At 41.0% G+C, this 20236-nt stretch overlaps 2 protein-coding genes across 9 annotated transcripts in view; one reads left to right on the top strand and one right to left on the bottom strand.

The window, feature by feature from the left end:
• ARHGAP22 (Rho GTPase activating protein 22) overlaps nucleotides 1-9533 on the bottom strand; it is a 149988-nt gene extending 140455 nt beyond the window's left edge. For 3 of the 4 annotated variants that reach the window (XM_021397808.1, XM_021397806.1, XM_021397807.1), the window contains exons 1-3: nucleotides 9471-9533; nucleotides 3962-4044; nucleotides 465-588 (exon numbers count right to left, since the gene is read on the bottom strand). Coding sequence is in view for 2 of the 4 variants with exons in the window: in XM_021397806.1 (XP_021253481.1) it covers nucleotides 465-498 (34 nt within the window). In the remaining 2 variants the exon portion in view is untranslated. Of the gene's footprint in view, nucleotides 1-464; nucleotides 1004-3961; nucleotides 4045-9470 lie in introns of those variants that run through there. The other variant, XM_021397810.1, reaches the window with a different exon arrangement.
• WDFY4 (WDFY family member 4) overlaps nucleotides 9828-20236 on the top strand; it is a 130675-nt gene continuing 120266 nt past the window's right edge. For 2 of the 5 annotated variants that reach the window (XM_021398007.1, XM_021398003.1), the window contains exons 1-3: nucleotides 16596-16752; nucleotides 16845-17010; nucleotides 18607-18786. The gene's annotated coding sequence lies outside the window, so the exon portion shown is untranslated. Of the gene's footprint in view, nucleotides 9931-16578; nucleotides 16753-16844; nucleotides 17011-18606; nucleotides 18787-20236 lie in introns of those variants that run through there. The other 3 variants (XM_021398004.1, XM_021398005.1, XM_021398006.1) reach the window with 3 other exon arrangements.

The following is a 20236-nucleotide window of genomic DNA, read 5'->3' as shown; positions in this document are numbered from 1 at the left end:
GCCCAGCTCTACCTGGTCACTTTGCAAACAGCATGCACTACAACTTGCAGGTCTGAATGACTGCTTTAAGCAGCTGCAGCAAACCCAGGGCAGGTTTTCCTTCCTTCCTTTGTTTTTGCCCACAGCTCACACTGAGTGACTTTCCCCACCTTCTGTTTCCTGCCCTCTAGGGATTGAGCAAACTGCTTCTCCAACATGCTGCAGGTAAACTTGTCACACCTGTCTCCAGCCTCTATCAAGAATTTCATCATTAGGAACACAGCATCACCAAAAACCACGGGGGTGCGAAGATTCCGTCAAGTCCCAGGACAGAATTCAGTTTTTGAATTATCCATGCTGTGCTGCCCTGACATTGCAGACGACTGCCAGACAGGTCACCTCCCTCCTACCCTTCATTTCCCCCAGCCCTCCCCTCGGCCAGCGGGGTGCCCGGGAAGCGTCCCCCCCCCGCCGGGCGGACTCACCTCTCCGGGCCTGCCGGATCCTGGGGCTCAGCATGCTCCCGCCCGGCCGCCGCCCCGCGCATCGCCCGCCGTTTTCTGCTGTTCCGCTCCCAGCTCTGCCTCAGGGGCGACGCTTCACGTGGGGCTAAATAAACCGTAATGCATTATTTATCTGGCCTCGAATTAATTCCCATCCAAACTAAGCATTAAGTGCCTCGGTAATTACTGCCGATAAATCACTAGCACGCAGACACGAGGGGTGGACCTGGCTCCTCCTGCTAATTGGCCGTGCATCAGTGTTATTAATATGCCTCTTTCATGGAGCAGCGTTGATCCTACATCCCCCCTCTGCACCTTCCTCCTGTCGCGCTCAAAAGATACTTCGATTCGACAAGCATCAGAAGATGAATGTCTCCCAGCTCAAGCCAGGGGAAATAAGGGCACAAAGCACACGCCGAGGAGCTTGTGCATCTGATAAGGTGGTGCCTTAGAAGAAATACAGAGTGCTCTGGTCCACAGGGCAAAGGCGTGCTGGGCTGCCGCTGAGAGCTGCCTGCTGAGTGCGGCGTGCAGGGAGCACACAGGGGGTGCAGCCCTTCTGGGGAGGGATTCTGGCGAGAGCCGGGAGCTGAAACACAGTTACTGCAGTGAAGAAAAATAGCTCTTCCCTGCACTGGTGGGATGGGTTCAAGGCAGAGACATCATTCTGTCTCTTATCCTTTATCAGTTTTTGTATTCCTTTCTAAGGTCTCCATCACCTCAACTTGGGTAGGAGACGAAGTTTGCAGTCAGGAATGCAAAAAAGACAGTTGATGAAATAGATACTGTTAAGTAGTATGCATAAGCTATAAATACATAGTTGGATGATAATTTAATTCAACTGAGTAATTGACACATCCTGCCCTTGGGCTGCTCGTAGCATAACCCCCCTTCCTGACGAATCCCATCTCTTGTGTAGTGTGTCCTTCTGCAGTGTAGAAAAGCAGGTAAACATCTCCCTGGCAAAGTGCACGCCCTGCAGGTTTGTATTGCTGAGTCTTGCTGACAAAAAGCATCCGAGATTGGCAGCTTGCTGTTCTGCAAAGAAGATTCATCATGTCTTGGATCCTGAATACTGTCCATGAAATTATATCTCTAATAGTGAAAGAGGTTCTCTGGCCATCTGCAGAGACTGTACTTCTCAGTTTGCAGGCTGCAGCAGTGGCTGAGGTGTTTTGGACCTTTTCCTGCTTTTCCAAATGTCTAGAAATGACTAAATTTGTTGAGTTCATGATTGTTATCGCAGATTTACACACTGCTGGAAGTGGGATGTGAAGAGCTGTCTTTGTTTAGAATACACGGGCTCCTAAATTTACCTCCACACTAATAATCTCTATTAACTGGTCTTCAGCATGGTGAAGAGAAGCGCACTAGTGATCTCTTTGACAACATGCTCAGCAAGTGTCCTGACACAGCAGGGATAGACAGCAAGAGCATGAACTGAGGGAAGTTACACTTCTGGCTTCCTATCCAACCTCAGCTCCTAGATTAAAAGTCATTCTTCCCACCATCCAGCAGATCTTTCTTTCTCCATTTTTATTAGCTTTTCTTGCCTGATTTGATGCATCATTTTGCAGTTTGATCAGGAAACCAGAAGGTGTGTACAGAAACACATAACAAGAAATAAAGGTAATTGATCTTTAAACCATGGGGGAAACTTGTGACACTTTATCCAGATAAGTCACTGACCATGAGAGTTTTGATTTCCTCTCTAGGGAAGGACGTTTATATATATACATAAATAATTGATTATCATGTTCATGACTGAAATGAAAAAACTCAAATAACTGCCAAGTTCAACCCTAAATGCTAGCTTTGAAGTTTTTTGTTGTTGTTGTTATTAAATGAAAACAAAGTAATCACTGTAAACAGAAGTATTCCATTTGTTCCTACTTGAAATTTTTTGCTTGGACATGAACATTATCAGTGCTTCTTAAAGTAATTTTCAAAACAAACATCATTTGTATCACTTTTTAAGAAGTTGAAAGAATCCATATTTTCCACAGATTAAATATAAGAAATTTGTATTTGAATCTCCCAGCTGTACTATTTTGGGCAAATAAACTGTCAGGGAAAGCAAAAGCTATTACAAATTGCCAGCTAGGAGAGAAAAAACACCTCCAGCACGTGGTTCTACTGATGACTGCAGTGCTATACTCTGACAATTTAATAAAATATTTCCCGAAAGAAACACAGAAAGGTAACCCAACAAGCATAAAAAAAAATACCAGAGCTTGCAGGAATATTTAATTATTGAAGCCTATATACTGAACTTACACTGAGTAGGATAGCTAGAGCAACAGATCTCAATGATTTGCATATGTCTTAGTTTTCCTGTGTGCTTCAGAGCCTCTACCCATATCTGATTTCTTGGGTTGTGTCACCCTGAGCTATACTATCACCACAGAATCACATCCCAGAGCGCCCCACTCTTAGAGTAGGTTTAGGGATGCGCTGCTAATTCCGCATGTTGGTTTATCTACAATCAAGGTCACCTCTCCACCTGCATCTTTCCCACACCACTACCAGATGCTCCTTCCATACGCACACATACAAACACATATACAGCTTTCTATACAAAAAGACACTGTTTAAAAGATGATGTAACGGAGGAGAAAAAGTTTAGTAACAGCTAATTTAGCTTAGCATCTCTATCAAGCTTTCTGAATCAGATTTTTTTTTCCAAATGACAAAGGTATTAATAATTTCAAATACTTGTGAATAACACTAATTGTAACCTAAAGAATGCAGAATTTAAGTTTAGTTACAGTGCCCTCAAGTGCATTAATAGCCTTAGTGAAGTTGACCCATCTCACCTGTGGCCTCCACCCCACACTGTCTGTTCATAGACCCAGGAGCTCTATTTAAGCTCCATAGGCCCGGGAGCTCTACTTGAGCTCTACTTAAGCTCAGGCTTGAATTTGTATGTCTGGACTAGGTTGTAAGAGTACTGATCTGTAGCATAGTTATGTTGAGATACTGGAGTCTTAGCTGTAATCTGTGGATTAGCTTGCTAGTTTGGTTGTGTGTCTTCTTTGTGATTTTTAGATAGTATTTGATTTTAGTAATCTTAATTGCAACCTAATTCTGACCATGATCTGTGGGTGGCTTTCCTGGTCTACTCTTAGATATACCTTATCAGTAATGAACTTATTTAATAATCTGGACTCTAATTTGAATCTATTATTTTAAGGTCTTACCTACTCATCTCAGGTAGTCTTAGGGGGCTTGACCCTGCCCAATGAGGGCCCTATACTGCTTTGTTTTTCCTCCTTTTCTCTTAGAGGACAAAAGGGCTGCTGCTGGTTTCTGCCAATCTTGTTCTATAACTAGGCTAAAGAGGATCTAGTTTACTATGCCTCTTAAAAAAAGATTAGGGAAGCTATAAGATTGTAGGCAATAAGATTTCTATGATTGGATGATCTGAGGTAAGAGAGGGTCTTCCTGATGACTTGAGATAGCAATGTTAAGGTGCTCACCTGTTGTTGGAAAGTACTGCTTTTATGGTTATGTTTTATGCAGGTTCAAATCTAGAATGGCTGTGTCACAGAGCAATAACCATCTAGAGAGAGAGAAAATAAGAATCAGCTGACTGAAGACTAGAGAAAAGCTATTATCTACTTCTTAATTGAAGCTAAAAATAAATGTGTTCAATAATTATCTGTCACCTACTTGGAATGTAGAAAATGTATTGTGTATGTCACAAGTGTTTACCACTGATTGCTAACACACAACAAAGGCAGATAATGTGGCCTAAAGGTTAGGAAACTTGAGTAAAGTGTAGAGGAAAGGCCTCAAGCTGTAATGCTGACTCATCTTCTGTGGTCTCACACCAGATATTGAGCCCCTGGCCCTATACGCCTCCATGCAGTGTTTTGAAACTTGGGACTGGCAAGTACTATCTAAATGCAGAGGATGGTAATAAGTTATTGCAGTGGGGACACTCATAGAAGAAATGATTCATCTGCTGGCGCCAAGGTTGATGGCTGGAGGCTATGAAATACGTTGTGTGCTTGGGATAGAAGAGTGTGTGGGCCACTGAAGTTGCTGAATCTGTGTGGGGGAATTGAATGGATCTCTATTTCCCCAGGCTGAGTGCACAACATGCTGTCACCCACCAATTACTATGAGGCATAGCCTTCTTTCCTCCTCCTCATCTTCTGCTACCATAGACAGGCCAAGGACTTGTTGTAACTAGCTGATAGATATATTCTTCTTACTCATCAGCAAGATGGGTCTGGATCAAAGCCCAAGATCTAATCACTGTGGACTTTGGCAACGTTGAAATCCAGATTGAGTTTGTTTAGATTGCAACTTTTTTTGGTTAGAATCTCTTACTATATAAAATTGCATTTATGGAAAAGGGTCCAAAGAGCAAGAAAGACCATGGAGTGCATTTTCAGATCAGTAACTGCTGTTGCATTGTCTTTACAAGGCAAGCCAGAATAACTGTGTATATAGGAACTGCAGAAAATCTCTTACGGAAGACTGGGTTGTGAATAGATATCATTTCAAGTATCTAATGACTAGAAGGGATTTCAGTTTGATAGGTATGACCCTTACTTCCAGGCTAATTGATTACCAGTTCAAAACCTCTTGAGGATGCTTCCATCTGTTTTTCCACATGAAAATGATCACTGGTTGTAGTGGAAATGCTGAGTCATGGTTTGAAACAGTGATTCTACATCTGGTAGAAAGGCAGGGCCAACCCATGGGAGCTGAGGTGTAAGCAATGTATCTGAGTGACTGGGAGAAGTGGGGCCAGGATCCACCCTTTCCAGGCTTCATTTATGGGTTGGCAATGGAGGAAAGGCTATCTCCTCTGGAGATCCCTACCTATCTGGGAGTTTCTTTATCTTATTTCTGTGTACTCTGCTGTCATGTGCGAGTGGGTCCTCACTTGCTGTGGCCTGGGATCTTGCCACAATTATGTGCTTTTCATAATGTTATACTGGTCTTATAGCTTTTTATGATCAGCACTTTCATTGGAGGTCTTAGGAGGCAGTAAAAAATACTTTCTCCATGAGGAGAAAATTCTTATTCTCCTTTAGAAATAGTCTTTTGTACATGGTAACCTGATAATGCACGGTGGAGAAGGCTGCTGTGTAGATGCTCCAGATCTACTCTGGAAACAGCTGGAAACTCAAAGGTATTTCTGGGGAAGAAACTACTAGTTTAGGAAAAACTTGAGTTTGGGGATTATGTATGGCCAAGAGATCAATGGAGTAACTTCCTTATATTTGAGTTGGAATTAAGAGAACACATGAGTCTACTGATATCTTGGGTTTCCTGGAGGTAATGCTTCTAAGGAGGCAGTAAGTATACCAAACAATTCTAGATTAAGCGAAGGCAGAACTGTGACCTCATGGAAGGATATTTAGTAATGATGGATAAAGTGGAGACGTATAAACTATATATAACTTTAAATATTTTGCACAATGAAACTAGGCAATTTCTGAGTATCTCTATCAATCCTTTACTGTTTGCTTCTTTCCATCTAGTCATGTTCCACAAGTAGGTCAGGAACATCATCTCTTGTTTTAGCCTATAAGAAGGCTTCTCTAGGGAGTAGCCACAATCTGAGAGAAGGCTATAATACAATTGTCATAGACCTCAATGAGGTAAGAAGCTTACTAAGCAGACATAATGCAAACAGCTGAAGATGGCTTTCATTTTTCACTCCTCTGTAGTGATGAACACACATAAAAGGAACCTATATCCCTGCAAGATTTCTACTACTCTGAACTACATGAGAACCACTTGACTTCATTTAAAAGTGTGTTCCTTGTGTAGGAGGATTAGGTATTTTGCTGAAGTGACCTGCTTTAAGAGAATTGTGTAATATTCTTCATAGCAGATAAGGAAAACCTGACTTGGTATTTTCTTGTTGTTGTTTTGTTTACTGCTGACAAATATCAAAGATGCTAATATGCCTTTTTTTTTATCTTACTATATGCATCATGGTCTTTGATCATATTGAATGTGTGCACTATACTATTGAAAAGCAATACCTTATCAGAAATACTGCATTTCCAACAAGTCATTATGCAATTTAATTGAAAAGGAGACAAAAGAATGCCTAGACAACTTTTATCTGTTTAAAAAAAAAAAAAATTCTGACTTTGTTCTGCAGTGCACTTTCATTCACTGGAAGCAAGCAAGGCTTAGATTATCAATGTGAAAACTCTTTAAAACAATACATCTCTCAAATCCAAAGACTCTAGACTTCTCTGGACATCATAAACTGTGAGGAGAACCATGTTCCCAGTTCTTATTTCCTTTTATATCTGTTCTGAAGGATCTGGTAGCAGCCCACAATCAGTTAGTAAAAGGACAGTTTCAAAGATCATGTAATAAAAAGCTCTTTGGGAGTAGGAGTAGAACTTAAGACAAAAAAACAATGCCTGTGGCTTTTTGCTTAAAAATTTGGGCTGGAGACTAAAGACAACTTTTTCACCAGATTGTATGGCAGTACTGGGACAGATATCCAGAATGCAAGTGTCCAAAGTCTTTTGGGAAGTCTGGACTAGTCTAGTTTCTTTGGTAGACCTGCTCCAAACAGAAGGCTGGCGTAAATGACCTCCAGAGCAACCTTCTCTCCACAGTTTTTGAGTCTGTCTGAAAACCTGCTTTTGGCTGCTATATCTGTTGCTCTAACAAAATGGTACTTTTTTCAACCCTTGCTTTTCTGATGCCCTTTATCTAACAGACCTACTACTGGAGTGAAACCTATCAAAACAGGGAAATAACGGATGAGGGTCTTCCCCTTATCACTGCCTCTTTCAAATATATGATTACTTTCTTGAAAATAAATATGAAAAGAATTCTGAATTTCCCTGAACCAAAGTGTTTCTCTGCATTGTAATCAGGAAATTAATTGCCTCCCATGAAGAATGGCATTAGTGTAACTGAAATCATGACTGTCTGTTCACGTGCCCTGCATCAAAATACATGCTTATCTGACCTGCCAGGTCAGAAATTATTGGAATAAATCATGCTATTTGGATTTTTGTATTCGGTGAGCAAAGCACAGAGCCTCAAACTTCACAGTAAAAGAAGGATGTGTGTTTAAATCTGGGCTAGATCTGCTGTCTACCCTGAGTCTCTTGATTCTAATTGTATTGTCCACACAGCCATACCTCCCTGATTCTAATTGTATTGTTTACACAGCTATGCATCCAGTTGTATCTTGACATCAGACTGCTCTCACTCAGATATCCCAACAAAATTGTTCTGAATTGCTTTGATGTTCTTGGGGCAGGTGGGATTTGAAAGCCTGGCGAGATTACTGTGTTGTTTTTTTCTTCACTAATCCATTCCTCTACAATTCCAGACCCTTCCTGCCCCTTTGAGAGAATTGACAGCGATATATTCTTTAGTTAGGAGCTGCAGGACTTCCTGAATCAGCTGCATTAAAAAGCAATAACTTGGGCAATCACTTATTCTATCTGTGGGCCTAGAAGAAATGAGGTCCTCGATTCAGAGAGGAGATACAGAAATGCATTATTTAAAACTTAAATGCTATCGCTGCAGAATGGATTGTTTTCTCTTTCTTTTAGCAGCAGGAGCCAAAGAGCAGTGCATGCATATTTGAGACACTGGGGACTGAGACTGGCATCCTTGGGAACGTGTCTCTTCCTGCTGTCTCAGGCAAAAATACAGTTATTTAGGCAGATCTGATTCAAAATGAAACTAGGGGAAAAACTGGAGGCTAGGTGAAAAATGAAGTGAGCTGAAAAAAATCAGAAGTTATGTTGTTTTAACGCTGATGCGTTTTTTTTTTTCTATTTCAAATCATTTTAAGCAGAGGTGAAGAAAATAAAATTGAACTGTAATTTTTAATGACTTTAGTGGACTCAGATCTTGGAGGCCCAAGTAATATCATTGGCTCTCTCACTGCTTGGCATTGTGGCCCTGGGCTTGTCGCTTCAGTTTTAAATGTCTCTGCTTTCCAGCCTGTAAATTGCAGATTGTAATACTGACTGCTTAGACTGTAACTTTTTTCCAAGATGCACAGAAGAAAAATGTGCTATCCAGTAGGTTTAAAACAAGTACTTCTACTTACTAAGCAAAACTGTGACCTGAAAATTGTAAATACTTTTGGGTCAAAATTTAATTGAAAAATGTGAAAAGCATTTTTTTTCTTTTAAATAATGATATCAGCATTTCTGGGGTGGGCTATCATTTAGGGATAATGTTCTTATAAAATCAGCATTCAGTTTAGATCGGATATAGTTCTAATAAAAGTGCTCTAATTTTGGTAATCAACATCTCTTTTCCAAGAATTACTCTTTCCTGGTGGCTGACACACACCTTTCCTTTCCCTTCCCCAGTATCCATATGTGGAGCAGACCTATTTGAACTATCCAGCTGTGTATCTAAATGAATCTCTTCTCAAGTACAATTTCTTGTGTGAGTTGTTCAGGTTTATACACTCAAACAGCTGCAGTGTAATGAGTCTGCAGCGAAATAACACATTTCAAAATCAGAAATGTCATAGCACAAATAAGTATGGTCCTCAATCCTCAAGAAGATGGTTCCTAAACTTGTGTTACCACGGGGAATTTACAGCTTGTGAAGAAATGACGTACTCTGAAAAGTGTATTTCTGGATTTACAGGAACAGACCTGAACTTCTCATGGCAATTGTGTGAATAGGATTTTTTTGTTGTTGTTACTTAAGAACAACAAAATAACCCTCTGAAAGACATGATCATTACTTTAACTCACTCCAAATTACGTTTGTCTCAGGATTCTCAGTATATGCTGTTTTATGTGATGATTTATTTAACCTTACTTACATGTTTGTTCAATGTTTAAATGCAAAATGTCTTTTCAAAACAGCTAGGTTTGTTTCAAAAATATTGGGGGGGAAAATAGCCACCTTTCTTTTAATTGCCCCGATTATTTTTTTCTCTGAAACTATTTGCCAAAGCTGCTCAAGTTTATAAGTAATTCGCTTCCACACCAAGCTCCATTATTTACTCACGATCTTTTACTTGCTCTGCTGCGTGCTGGTCAGCAGAAGTGGTCACTTCTGTGCCCCTAGAATGGGGAGGGTCAAAAGAAACTACTGTGATCCAAGTGGGTGCCCGACTGAAACCTATCCATTCCAAAGGCTGGCAGGAATATGAAAGTATAATCCTATAAATGCTCAAATTGCTGAAAGTAAATTCAGGAAATAAAACTGTTATATTTTGTGCGGTAATGCATTCTCCTGTCTCATTATTTAAAAAGGACTGAGGAAAGGCAATCGAAGATGCAAAGAAAACTGCTCTGCGACAGCAGACTTGAAAGCCTTTCTGCTGTACTGCCACCTGGTGACACTCGGAGGGGAAGGTGCCGACGCTGATTCTCAGAACGAAGGCTGCTGGTGCTACCTCCGAGACCCAACCCACCAACCAACTGGGTAACATCTGGAGCTGGGCTGGGAGATAAAAGGCTCTGAGGTATGGTTTTATGTTTACGGTGTGTATGAACGAAATAGCTGCATGGGAAACGAAGAGATCTGAATCTCTTGCAGGAATGTCTGTATGGGTGAAAGGCAGGCTAATTGAATTTTTTCATCTTTATTCTTTTCTTACCTGAATAACAATTAAGAAAAATAAAAGTTTAATGGAAAGGATAAGGACTTAAATAGAAATAAAAATACCAGCAGATCCTGGCCTAGCCAGGATAATATTTAATCATAAACCTGCATTCAGGATTTTTCAGATAGATCCGATCTCAGCTACTCCTCCAACTGTGGAAACTAAGACAGAAGTAAGGGGACCGACTTTGACCAGGTTTTTTATACTGATGCTGGTGACTCTGTCAATGTTCTGAAGGTAGAATCTGGGACTAGTTTTGTTGATGCATAGTTTACATGAAGAAGGCATAAACCTTTCAGATTATACTTTGAATGCATGTTTATCCCTCACTTGCACAAGGTAGACCTTAGAACATTCTGCTTTCTTAGTAGCAGGCAAGCGCACATCCCTCTACACATTGTATAATGAATGATAGATGCACTGAGCTATGAAACAATTGTATAAGTCTCACCTCGAGGCTGCTGTCTCTCTTTGTGCAGCCTAACAACTCTTAAGAGAGAACTCTTACTCTTAGTAAGACTCCTTAGACCTCCTTGTGAACTCTGCCATTTACGTTCCATTTACTCTGCCATTTACGTTCCTTTGCTTATAGAGAGGCAATTCTTCCAAGCAGAGACAGCCCCAGAGACCCATTGTCTAGACTGGCATCCTAATTTGCAGCCTTCCAGAAGGAGTTTGGGGTGCTGGCTCTGATCTACTGCTCTCCACCCTGGAAAGGTAGTACAGCAAAAGGGATTCCTATCTGACAAGTAGCTGCTGAGGAGCCTGTTGCACTTCCTTCTTGTGGTGAGCTTCTATGTAAGGTAGCTTCTTTGACCAGTTCCTCTTCAACTCCACGTGGCAGCAGTCTCTGCCACTAATTTGTGAGCTGTGCTTTCAGGTTCTGCTGAATACACTAAAATAATAATAAAAAAAATACTGCTAATGACTAGTTTCTTATTGTTTGACTTTACTTCTTTAACAGATTATTTCCACATGTTTAGCACTAGGCATTCACTCCAGCTCTAATGCTATTTCTGTTGCTGAGTAGCAGAAGCAGCAATTTTCAGTACCATTATAGGCTGTTAAAAGTAGAAAAGAAACCACTAATGTAGAATCTGGCTATAAATTAAGCTTTGATTTTTTTTTATTCCCCCCCTCTTATATACTAGCCTAGAACAATCATCTGAATGCCATAAAAGCAGTTCTTCCATAGGAAAAGATTAAAACACATTTCCCAAGGAGTTACGTAGCTTCAAAGATGGTTTTTAAACAAGAGCATTTCAGGTAGCAAACCTACTGCTTATATCAGTTTGTCCCCTCTGCTTCCGCCCTGAATCTTGTAAAACAGTAAAAGCTAGCAACCAAGTGTTATTGTGGTATTAGCTTTGTACATAAAGAAATATAAAGTGGAGAAGATGCATGAGTCTACTTCTAAGAGCTAGAAGAATATTTGTAGAAAAGCCAGGCTTATCCATGAGTAAGGTTTGACAGCTCAATAAGCACACTCATTAGCTATTTGAAGGTACCTGAGTAGTTATCACTGCGGGAAAGCAGCCCTTCTGGATGCAAAATCCGTCTGGGAGTACAGCTTACAGGAGAGCAAGGTCAGGAGCAGTAGTTTATAGATAGAACTGGGAGCTACAAAAGGGGGGAAAAAATGTTGTTAGCAGGGGACATGTCAGAGGTGGAAAATGGCTGCTCTCGTGCATTGCAAGGATTTTGCATAATTGGTTGAGCCTGACCTTCTGGCTCCCGGTTTCTTCTGACAAGAAAGGCTGCTTCAGGCTGAGCAGGGAACAAATGGGGGTGTTGGAAAGGAAGTAGGGCAGATTTCTGAGGCTTAAACAAAGTGGTGTTCTCAAGAAGCTTTGCTCATTCTCCAGAGTGAGAGAAGTAAACCTTCTGAGGAAACAGCTCTTGAACAATGTATGTTTATGTAATTACATCTTGTGTTTTTGTCTGAGAGTGTTGGTTTCCAGTGGGTGGTCAGGTCTAACTTACCATTTTGTAAATGGTTTGCTACACGATTTCTGCAGCGTGATCCTTTAATTTGAGTATTCATAATCCTGAAAAAAATTAATTCCTCTGTACCATGTTGCTGAAAGTTAGTCTGAGGTACAGGAGGGGCGAAAACGGCATGCCATTATATGTTGCATTAGTCTTTCAACTTCTTCAGTCTTAATTAGATTAATGTGCCTTCCAGTGTGGAGATCATGTGTTTAATCAAGCTGCCTTCAACATTTTCCTGCACAACATAGTTCTGATCAGTAGGTGGCATCTAGTGAAAATAGCAACTTCCCAGATGAACTTTAAGATTCGATAATGTTATTCTTCTGGAAAAAAAAATCTGTTCATTTGATCTAAATGTTTGGCTTGACACTGTTCAAACAAGAATGTTTTGACATCTCTTACAAATTAATTTCTATATGTGGCTGTTTTCTTCTTGTGTTTTTAGAAGTTGATATTGTTTCACTAGCTGGAATAATTTTGGTGGTGTTCAGTTATGCCCAGAAACAAAAGAATGCAGTTTGAAATTTGAAAACCACTGCTCTAGGCTGACTTCTAAGAAGAAGGCTGTTGGATTTACTCTCACACAAGGAGAGACCATGCCATCAGGGCCCCTGCTGCCTGGCTCACACCTGTGCCCCATGGCTGCCGGAACCGAGAAGGCCATGGTACACAGCCATGCTGACACTCCACCACCTTTTCTATCACCTCTGGGATTATTCAGCCTCCTGGGTGAGTGGGAGAGCCATCAGGCAAGGAGCAGGCAGGCTGCAGGCATTTCTTTTGGTGATGTGTCTCTGTCACTCCTTGGGGAAGCTTTGCTGATGATTGAAAATTGTAGTTAAGCAAATGGTGTAAATTTTTGTGTTGCCTTTCTCTACTCTCTTACTGCCAGCTTCCTTCACTGAAGTGAGGGGAGAAAGATGAAATGGAACAGTATCTTAGCAGGAACGATGTAGGGTGAAAAACAAAGCCCTACAACTAGCTCGAATTTTGGACAGTGCTGTGTTGAAAGAGATGTTTAACACACTTTTTTTCTCAGTTGAAGACTATGAAGGCGAGGCAGGAAGTGTATTGTCTCAACAACATGAGCTGAACTTTATTTGCTATGCCTGCAGAGAGAGAAACTTGATAGGGGGAGAAATAAGGGCTTTACAGCAGACTTCCATCCCATTTGGGTTGAACTATCAGCCTATTCAACTCTACTGTTTCCACTCTACAAAAGATTGCAGAACATTTGGTTGTATCTTGGTGTAACCATTCAAGCTGTTTGGTGAACCTAATGGTGCTGAAATGTGCACACTGCATTTCAGGAGACACCAGCAGACACTGAACTCCAGCCTCAAGATGCTACCCATACTTCTTGCTAAGATACGCTGCTGTGGGTGCTCTCAGTGCTGCACAGGCATGAAGTGGTATTCCTCTTGTGTGTGGAGGTTGAAGTGACGAAGAGAAGTTTAACAAGAATTGACATAGAGGATGTGATTTGGCGGTGTGAGAGAGGCTATCTACAGATCTTGCCTGAGGCTGCCTGGTGTTGCATGATTGCTAAGGTGTATGACAGGAAGGAGCTAGCTGTAAAAGAATGACAGCTGTGGAGAATCTCACTCTTTCTTTTTGTCTGTTTTAATATAGCTAACTTTTTCTGTAGCTGAAATGCCTGCTTTCTGTCATGTTGCGTAACCTTAGGAAACACTCAGATGGACTTTGGTCTTGTGAGGCCATTCTGGATTACACAAGCTTGGGTACTTGTAATTATGTGTGCGTGGGGAGGTGCATCTAGGTTACTTTCTTGACAATGCTGGGTGGGATGTGCAGAGCTTCTTGAATAGGAATATCCATATACCTCTTCCATTCCTGAAATGCACTACTTCTGGATCAGATTGAATGGACAGTGTCATCCCTGCTCTGAAAATCTAGAAGTGGTAGAAATGGTAACAGGGCTTAAGTGGTTGTTGTATACTTTCAGGCTTGCCTGTTTAGATTGACAGCTGTGCTGCATTTGGTGCAGTTGTGACTGTGTTATGCACAGCTTATGTGAGACATTCAAGGACTAGAGAGGCTGAATCTCAAGATTACTTATTTCAATCCTTGTATTTGTCTTGTAGTTGGAGATTTAGGCTAAGCCAGTCTTGGTTCCAGCAGTTTTTGAGGACTAAAAGACACTGATGTCTGACTTGTTATCAACATCATGTGCCATCTCATCTCCACTGAGCTGTGCAGGATCTCCTTGGAGTGCTGCTCTTATCAGCGGGCTGTTTATAACCAGTGTTGGCAGAGCTAGCTCCTTAGTCTAGGAGGTTATTAGTGGGCTTTTTGAAATCTTACCAAGAGGAGGAGTCCCTTGTACTATCTTCTGTGCACACAGATATAAATGCAGGTGAGTAGGAGATGTGCCTTTTTTCTGTGAGACTTGGGGTGTGGGGAAGGTCTAAGAAAGTAAGGATTGTTCCCCTTAGTTTTTGTGGGTGCGTGGGTAATTAATGTAAATGGCTTACACTGATGAGGGGAGTCGTGGCACCACTTCCTACTGCGTTAGCTATTAGCTTGCCTTTACCTCTTGTGTTATTTTTACTGCAGATAATTTGGTTACAGCTGTTCTGCTCCAGTGAAGCAGAGATGAAGTGGGAGGGTGTGTTGAAATTCTGGACTTTCAGCCCCATCAGCAGTTAGTGCAGAATGAAAACAAGAAATGATGCTTCCTCTGCTGCATGGATTAAAGGTCTGCCAATGACGTTGTGGCTGCTTGTATCCAGGCAGTGTCTAGGGAGGGTGCACCAGAAGGTAGGAGAAGGCTCTTGAAAAATAATGGTCAATGATCAAATAGCATTGGAGGAGCTGCTGCAAGTGATGCTGTGATTTTTAAAGCAACAATAAAGGGGGAAATGGATCACTGGTGGTAACACTGAGACTTGCTTATGAGCTGGGAAAGAGAAAACAATGGTGTCCTCTCTGGGATGATGTTCATATTCTCTTCAGTGTCTCTGTGCTTCTATTCATCTCACTACTGATTTTGACTTAGACTGTGACTAGGAAAGTATTGGCAAATAGGTGAGCATCCGAAGGCAGGAAAGCAGTGGCCGTGTTGGCACAATCTTTAGCAGGCTCCATGGGTACATGCTCTGTGTTTGCTCAGAGCTGCCTGAGCATGTGGCTCTCAGCTGAGCTCACCAGAGTGGCCATTGCCACGTTCACTGGAGCTACAACCCCTATGTGCAGCTGTTTCAGAGTGTGAACTTATATCTGCATGTATTTTCCAATCAAATACAATTTGTCTAGCTAATCACAGAATCATTTGAGTTGGAATGGTCATCTAGTCCAACTCCCCTGTAGTGAACAGGGGCACCTACAGCTCTATCAGATTGCTAGAGCCCTGTCTAGCCTGACCTTGGATGTCTCCAGGGATGGGGCATCGACCACCTCTCTGGGCAACCTGTGCCAGTGCCTCACCACCCTTGTTGTAAAAACCTTTTTCACTTATATCCAATTGAAATGTCCCTTCTTTTAGTCTGAAACTTTTCCCCTTGTCCTATCACAGCAGACCCTGCTACAGAGTCTGTCCCCTTCTTTCTTACAGCCCCCTTTAGATACTGAAAGGCTGCTCTCAGGTCTCCCCAGAGCCTTCTCTTCTCCAGGGGGAACAACCCCAGCTCTTTCCAAATCCTGGTCAATTTAACACTACAGTCTGTACAGTCTGGAGCAGAGTATTTTTGTTAGGATCTGAGAACTTCATATGTTTACACAGTGTTAAAGAGCTGCTTAACTTCTGATATAATCTGTATAGAGATGAACTAAAGCCATGATTTTGCTGCCGACTCTATTGTTGAAAAATTTCTACAATAAAGGATGAGAACAATCTGCTAGTATTGTTTATGCTAGAAACATCACTGCATTGAGAGAGGTCCCTGTGTTTTACAGGCATCGTCCTATCACTTTCATGACCTAACTGTATCCAGCATTGAAATCAATCCCTTCAGGCCTTGCTACTTCTACATTTTGAAACGTTAGATGTTTCCAGTCAGAGTACTGCTGTGAGTTTAAGTTGGAACAGAAAGTAATTTTTCCTCCTGAATGCTTTTTCAAGCATTTGAGCGAAGGAAATATTTTCAGAAAACTGATGGATTTAACTACCTAGAGGAAAATCTCCTAGGTTTCAGTCACTGCAATGCCATAGTCCCACTAATTCTCAAGGTAATTTTAAAATTCTCTAGCATAAGCAGTTTTGGAAAATAAATTTCCTCCATAAAACTGCTTAAACACCACCTCCCCTTTAAAAACAAATTAGAGCCTTTCACATATATCATGAAGAACAAAAGAATCAAAGAGACCACATATTCTACCACCTCATGGCTAATCAGAGCTTCCTTACATTGTCAGTGGAGTTTACAGTGCTTGTTTGCCTCGTAATCTGAATAGCTGCTGTGACCACTTCAGTGGAGAGGTCACAGATTTGAATATTCAACTCAGCTTGCACATACATTTATTTTAAGAGTACTGCATTTGAGGAAGGACTGTGCTTTGTGCAGAAGCTGTGCAGAGTGTGAGTTTTGTGGTGCCACATTCCTGTAGTTGGTAAACTTTCAATTTAAAAACAAAAGTAAAACTCCTCACACACTTTTCTTTGTGAATATGGTATGCAGGAAAAATTCCTGGTTACTCTTGATCTAGGCAGAGGGATGCAATGCCTGATAGGTTTGTGTTTCAGCTGAATTAAGTTGTTTTGGGAGCTTGGTAGGTCCTGAACATGTGGTTCATTTGCTATTCTTCACTTCTGCTTTCCTCAGGAAATAAGCGCAGCAGCTCATCAAGTGATTCACAGTGGAAAGTTCAAAGAACAGAGTGGGAGCTACGGCGTGCACCAAGGTGCCTAATAGGACAGAAGCAGTGATGCTCTCTTTGTCTGGATGTGGTTGTTGACTGTAAGAGGAGCTGCTGAATCTAGGAGCCCAGGTATGTCATGCTATTTTCTGTGAAAGCAAAATTAACAGATTTAACTGTTGAAAGAAACTGCAGCATGATTTGCAATTGGTTTGTTGTGGTAGAATCATTTTCTAACAGCAAAAGCAGCATAAGTTGGAAGAAAAAGCAGAGCTGTTTGCTTGCATTCTTCATTCTAGGAATGCTAAGAGAGTATTTTTTGTTGCTGCTGTTAGTGGAAACTCATTAGATTTGGTCCTTATCTAATGAGCTACTGTTTTGAGACATACACAGTTGCCCTGGTCTAGTTCCTTTGAGTTTGTACAACTATTTTATCTGTCACTAGCTAGAATTGCTCTCTTTACTCTTCAGTGGCAGGGAGGAGAACACCTCAAAAGCACGTATTGCTGATACCTGAGCTGCTTCTCTCTTGGCTTCATTAGGGGCATGTACAAATCAGAGAAGAAACTGCTCCCAAATAGATATCTAGACATGACTTTTTAAAAACAGGAAAAAAATAAAGAGTGAGCGCATGAGAGACAGCTTAAGTCACTTTTATGTCCATTTTTGAATTACATGAAAATGCTCTTAAAAGTAAAGATAAATGCTCTTAGGTGTTCGAGACTGAAATAATGATTTTGAGAGGTTGTACTGCAGAAGCTTGTCCAACTTAAATATACTCAAAGATATTGATATGCTTGGACAAATTATATTTTAGTGTAAATTAAGGAGACTCCTTTGGCAGTGGTAGAGTTACACTTTCTTGAAATATGCTGAAATTATATTGCTGAAAAAGTGAGGACTGTTTCCTACTGAACTGCACTTTGTTCTCTGAACATCATTCAACCTTCGTTAAGCCGACAGGTGTTTCAAAACTCCATTGTATTTTTGCATTTTGTCAGTGCTTGGTTCAAATCATCAACCAGGTTAGGCCTCTATTGTATGAAGTGCTGTGCCAGAAGTTATGAAGAGCAAATCCCTTTCTCAAACAATTTACAGTTAAAAGAATCTGGAAAAGATGGGTAGGAAGCTGAATCTTGCATATTTTTGGAAATCTTTGCAGTCCTTATAAGGGACAAGGTAAATAGTGTGACATCAAAGTATAAATCTTGTTGGTGTGCCTTTTAGTTTTGTCTCATGAAATAATATATCAAGTATGATCCCTAGATTTGGGACTGAAAGATTTAAATATGAGATAGTGCAAGTTTGGTAGAAGGAACAGGCGTGATTAGGAGGTACAGAAGTAAAATAGTAGATAGTCTGGCACAGTGCTGGTTCTGAGGCACTGTTATTGATACCTGTAAGGACAGAATGGTATGAGCTACAAAGAGGGAATTTGTGATTGAATTTGTAGGATAAATCAGTTAGTAAAAGAAATGAAATACCTCCCACAGCTTAGATATTACAGCATTGGACAGTTTTTTGGGGGAGGTAGTGAAATAGCTATTTTTAGCATTTCAAAAAATTGACTAGCATGACTGTTCAACAAGCAGGCTTATCTTGGCCGCCCAGAAGAGGAAAGGGGTTGTAAAGAGGCTTTGCAGGATTCTTTGGGTGCTGTGAGCTGTGTGATTCTGACAGCCACCAGAGTCCTAGGTTTTAAATTTCCTTTTTAAATTTTTTTTGCAGACACTCTGAAATTTGGTATCAGACTTCATTGTGTTTTGGTCAACCATCTTACTGTGAGACCCTTCTCTGATAACAAATGATTTTAAATGTTAAAGAAAACTTCTTGATTGTGGTGCAAACTAGGATTTTTGTTGCATTATGAGATCATCCTTTAAACTGTGGGGGGAGTCAAAATCTCAGGTAAATACAATTAATTGTTAATTAAAAATGTGTATTTTAAAAAACAATAATGCTTGTTCAGTCAAGTGTATTGCTTTTAGTTCAACATTGCTTGTCTCTCTGTGAGCTTTGGTGAAGCCCTTCTTCCCTTTTATGTTATCAGTCTGAAAAGACAAAGCCAAACTGCAGTGTGATTTCACACAAGCTTCATTTAGAACAAAAGGGAAAATACAGGGGTAAATTCCACTTCCTCTCTGTTACCTGACACCACTTTCTAAATGATAGCATTAGGTTTCTTTTGTATATTTTTCACTTTCATGTCTTTTTAAAATCATTACTGTTCAAACTCACTTTTTCTATCATTGTGATAGTTATAACTTACCAAAACTGAAAGGAGCCCTTAATTTAAAATGAGGATTAGGACAAATGTTGGGATGTAGCAGAAAGTCAACAGATTAAACCTTTTCAAATTATCTAATTTACCCTTATTCCCAGAGATGCTTGATTCCTAGGCCTTGTGACGTGGTGATTGATACAGGGGAATAATTATCCTCCATGAGGATTGAAAAATGTGAAGGACTTAGAAGCCCAAATGGCACTGTAGATCCAAGGAAGGACTATTAGGACAAAGAATATATAAAACAGAATATGCAAGTGGAGAGAACAGACTAATACTATGCAATGGATCTGATATTTAGTTTAATCTGTCTGTTGTGATCTCAGCAGTTGGAGTACATAAGGAGGTAAATTCTAATTTTTATTTTGCTTTCATGTACTTCTGGAGATTAAAGATTTCAGTGTGTTAGTATCTTACGTAGTTGCCAGGGCTCCATCTTAGGGCCAGTTCTCTTCAGTGCTTTAATAAATGATGTGGATGCAGATCTCAAATGCGCACAATGTAATTTTGCAGATAATACTAAATTGGATGGAGCTGTTGGCTCCCTTGAGGGCAGAGAGGCCTTGCAGAGAAATCTTGACAGGCTGGAGGGCTGGGCAATCCCCAGCTGCCTGAAGTTTAAAAGGATCAAGTGCTGGATTCTGCACCTGAGACAGGGCAATCCTGGGTATGTGTACAGACTGTGGGATGAGAGGCTGGAGAGCAGCCCCATGGAAAAGGATGAGACAGTTTCGGCTGATGGCAAGTTGAATGAGTCAACAGTGTGTGCAGGCAGCAAAAAGGGCCACCCGCACCCTGGGGTGGAGAGGGGAGGGTGTGTCCTGCTCTTCTCTGTGCAGCCTCACCTCCAGTACTGGGTGCAGGTGTGGGTGCCACAACATGAGAAGGACATATCACTATTAGAAAGTGTCCAAAGGAAGACTATGAAGATGGTGAAAGATCTAGAGGGTAAGGTGTATGAGGAGCGACGGAGGTCCCTGGGTTTGTTCAGCCCTGAGAACCTCTGAGGATTCCTCTCTTGCCTACATCTTCTCACCCAGCAGAGGGGCAGCGCTGTTCTCTTTTCCTAGCTGT

Source organism: Numida meleagris, chromosome 5 (assembly GCF_002078875.1).
Source record: "Numida meleagris isolate 19003 breed g44 Domestic line chromosome 5, NumMel1.0, whole genome shotgun sequence".
NCBI classification, from domain to species: Eukaryota; Metazoa; Chordata; class Aves; order Galliformes; family Numididae; genus Numida; species Numida meleagris.
Note: the sequence above shows the minus strand (reverse complement) of the source record. Positions and strands in the feature narration are given on the sequence as shown.